This window comes from Scyliorhinus torazame, chromosome 27 (assembly GCF_047496885.1).
Source record: "Scyliorhinus torazame isolate Kashiwa2021f chromosome 27, sScyTor2.1, whole genome shotgun sequence".
Classification (NCBI taxonomy): Eukaryota; Metazoa; Chordata; class Chondrichthyes; order Carcharhiniformes; family Scyliorhinidae; genus Scyliorhinus; species Scyliorhinus torazame.
The window spans coordinates 21,099,160-21,102,359 of NC_092733.1; the positions used below are offsets into that span (position 1 = coordinate 21,099,160).

Here is a 3,200-nt window from a genome sequence, read left to right on the forward strand (position 1 = left end):
GACCTGTGTAAGCGCAGCATGTCAAAGCAGGAAGAAAATTGGATAGGTTGGAATTGAGATCAGCTGTGATGGACCTCGTGGTTGAAGATGGAAACTAACATTTCAAAATCTCATTCTTGGATGAAGAACCTGAGGCCTGCCAGCGACAATGGGATAGAATTCTAGGAACAGTCTGTGTAAAGGGCGAAAAGAAAAAATTGGTGAACTGGTTGGGGAGGCTGTGCGGACTGCCCATGCGATGGTTTGTTCAATAGACGTACCCTGGGAGGAAAGGCACCACAAAGGTCTGTTTCAGTGTAGGGAAATTACAAGGGAAAGCCCATGCCCTACCTATATTTCTGTATCAATACAACGCACCATTGGGACACCTGTAATGGGCTGACATCTGGCATTGTAACCTGGTCTGTCAAAACATCAGGACACCTTCATTTTTGCAATTGTGTTTATTTTAGCTTACGTATCTTTTTACAACACAGTAACGGTTAAATGTTTTCAACCAGCCAGGGAGGATAGAGCTGCAAGGCTGGGTTTCCGCACTCAAACTAATCTGGGGTGTCTTGTTGCTAGTGCAGCAGAGTGCTGCCGTGTTCGTCAGCCTCCTCCCCCCACCTGTGTGTCCTCTTCACCAAGAATGACGGCCTGGAACTTTAATTCAAATAGTCTCTCGTTCTCAGCCGAGTGGAGATTTTGTGATGTGACAGTCTGCAGCTCAGCAGGCAAGTAAACAAACTCATCATCATTAATGTCCCAGTCTCTCATTTTTGAACTAAGTATCCACCATTTCCCAAAAAAACCAATGTCTAAAACCCTATTTGGAAAGTCTAACCACCGTGGTTTCAAATACTCACACTGTGCATTGTATATACTGGTCTTTGCATCATATGGAGCCGTGTACACCAGAGAGAAGAGCAGCATGTTTTGGTGCCGGAGTCGACCCTGGTTTTTGGCGGTCACCAGATTCTGGACATGCCGGTCTGCCCGGCTGTTCCGGACCCAAGGAGAAAGGATCAAAAGCTGGTTGGATGACTCCAACAGAGAGGCATGAAACGATTTGTCACAGGGGGTTTTGTATCCACAAACACATGCCCCTGTGAGGAGCGTGCAGTAAAAACCTGCTTTGCCTGGGTGATCTCTGGCTCCTACAACAATCTCTTTGCAGGCTTCTTTGTAATCATTAACAAGACTCCGTGTCCAGAAACCTGCAAGAGAATAAAATAACATTTGAAATGGAAACACTTGTCCCAATTTGTCCAAGGAATTGCTGACCTTTTTCCATTCATGGAGTTGTGAATAAGAGAACTTGTAAACACCGACTTAGGGGACTGTAGTGAGGGAGAATGGAGGGGAGGGATGAAGGAGAGGAGAGAGGGAGAAAAAAAGAAAGGGGAAAACAACAAATGAGGGGGAGAGAAGAGGAAGGGGAAGAGGATGGTGAGGAATAGTCACCTAACCACTGTTCCTATTCACAATTTGTATTTATCGTTTAGTCAAAACTGACACCAAATTGGGTGGGACAGTCAATACGGAGGAAAACTACGACAAATTACAGAAAAACATTGATATACTTGAAAAAAGAGGCCTATATTAGCAAATGAATTGAGAGATAAGTATGGGGCATTACATCTTTGTGAGAAAAATAAGGGCGTTGTCACATTATTTGGAAAGTAAGAACCTAAATGGGGTAGAGGAGCAAAGCGACAGGAAAACTAAATACAAATTGCTAAAAGTGCACCGCAGGCCAATAAGAACATAAACAAGCATTGGGGTTAATTAATTTCTAGAGGGAACGTATTGAAAAGTGAAGTTATGTTAAACTTGTATTGAACCTCGGTCAGACTGACAAAAAACAAGCACTGAGGATGCTGGAAATCAACTGAAAAGAGAACATCCTTGAAAAACTTAGCAGATAAGGTAGCATCTGTGGAGAGACAATATTTTGCCAGTTCTGACGATCAGAACTTAAAACCTAGAATCCCTACCGTGCAGAAGGAGCCAATTCAGCCCATCAAGTCTGCACCGACCCTCTGAAAGAGCGCCCTACCTAGGCCCCCCCACCGCCCTATCCCCGTAACCCCACCTAACATAATAATCCTTTTTATTAGCATCACATGTAAGCTTACATTAACACTGCAATGAAGTTGCTGTGAAATTCCCCTAGTCGCCACACTCTGGCGCCTGTTCGGTACACAGTGGGAGAATTCAGAATGTCCAATTCACCTAACAGCACGTCTTTCCGGACTTGTGGGGGGAAACCGGAGCGCCTGGAATTGAACCCCGGTCCCTGTCAGGCAATAGCGCTAATTGCGTAACCTGCACATCTTTGGACACCAAAGGGCAATTTTAGCGCGGCCAATCCATCTTCTGCACATGAACTCGGCCTCTCTCATTCCAAGGATGCGGTCCGAACTGTTTTGCGTTTCCAGCATTTTACGTTTCTATTCTTGATTAGGGGAAAAAAAGGCGCTGCATGAAGTTCTGCTCGCGACCTTATATTAAAAAGAAAGTATATTAAGGCACTTGGGGGTGAGCAAAAAAAAAATCGACAAGAAGGTACTGGAAGCTGCGAGGTTGTAGCCAGGAGGAAAGGATGAACGGCTGGGGGTGAGAAGGGCCGAGGTTTTATAAAGGGTTTTGACGAAGTGTTTACACGTGTAAGAGGGAATGGGAGGAGGAGACGCGCGTGGGCGGTAAGGGCCAGCACGGCTGGATGGGCAGAACGGCTGCTGCGACTCCCCGGACCACGGACTCTCACCCAGTTTGCTGTTTCGGATTCGGCTCCAAAGCCCCGGCCCGGCTCCGGGAGCCGAGGAGCGGAAGCGCCGCCACAGCGCCGCCATGTTGTCCGCGGTGCCACCCCTTACCCGCTCCGGCTTGGTTCCGCTCGGGGAGCCACGTCCACGTCGGACCGGGCTCGCGGCCGCACCACTGAAACGCGCAGGCGCGGACCCGCTTAAAGGGAACGCCGCTCTCCAGTTTTGTCGGCGGGGACTAATCACAGCCTCTTAAAGACGCTACCTCCTGGCTTGCGCTGCTGCAGCCAGTTTTACCCACAAGGCTCCCATAGCCTGATGATGACACTACTCAGCCCCCCGAGTAAACCTGAAAACTGGAGGCCTTCCTCAGCAACTTGGAATTAAAAACTGAAAATACTGGACCAAGGCTGCAGGTCAGGCAGCATCTGGAGAGAGAGAAAGGATTTC

At 47.9% G+C, this 3,200-nt stretch overlaps 1 protein-coding gene across 1 annotated transcript; it reads right to left on the reverse strand.

Annotated features, from left to right (window-relative positions):
* Positions 1-428: 428 nt before the first annotated feature.
* timm29 (translocase of inner mitochondrial membrane 29) lies at positions 429-2,891 on the reverse strand. The gene is made up of 2 exons (XM_072491087.1): positions 2,753-2,891; positions 429-1,199 (listed from the first exon to the last, which is right to left on the reverse strand). The coding sequence occupies exons 1-2, from the start codon at positions 2,835-2,837 to the stop codon at positions 592-594; spliced, it is 693 nt and encodes a 230-aa protein (XP_072347188.1). The 5' UTR covers positions 2,838-2,891; the 3' UTR covers positions 429-591.
* Between the last annotated feature and the right edge of the window lie 309 nt (positions 2,892-3,200).

Coding starts and splice junctions, on each gene's coding strand:
- timm29 (XM_072491087.1), bottom strand. CDS start 2,837: ATGGCGGCGCTGTGGCGGCGCTTCCGCTCCTCGGCTCCCGGAGCCGGG. Junction 1,200..2,752: donor AATCCGAAACAGCAAACTGG/GTGAGAGTCCGT, acceptor ATTCTCTTGCAG/GTTTCTGGACACGGAGTCTT.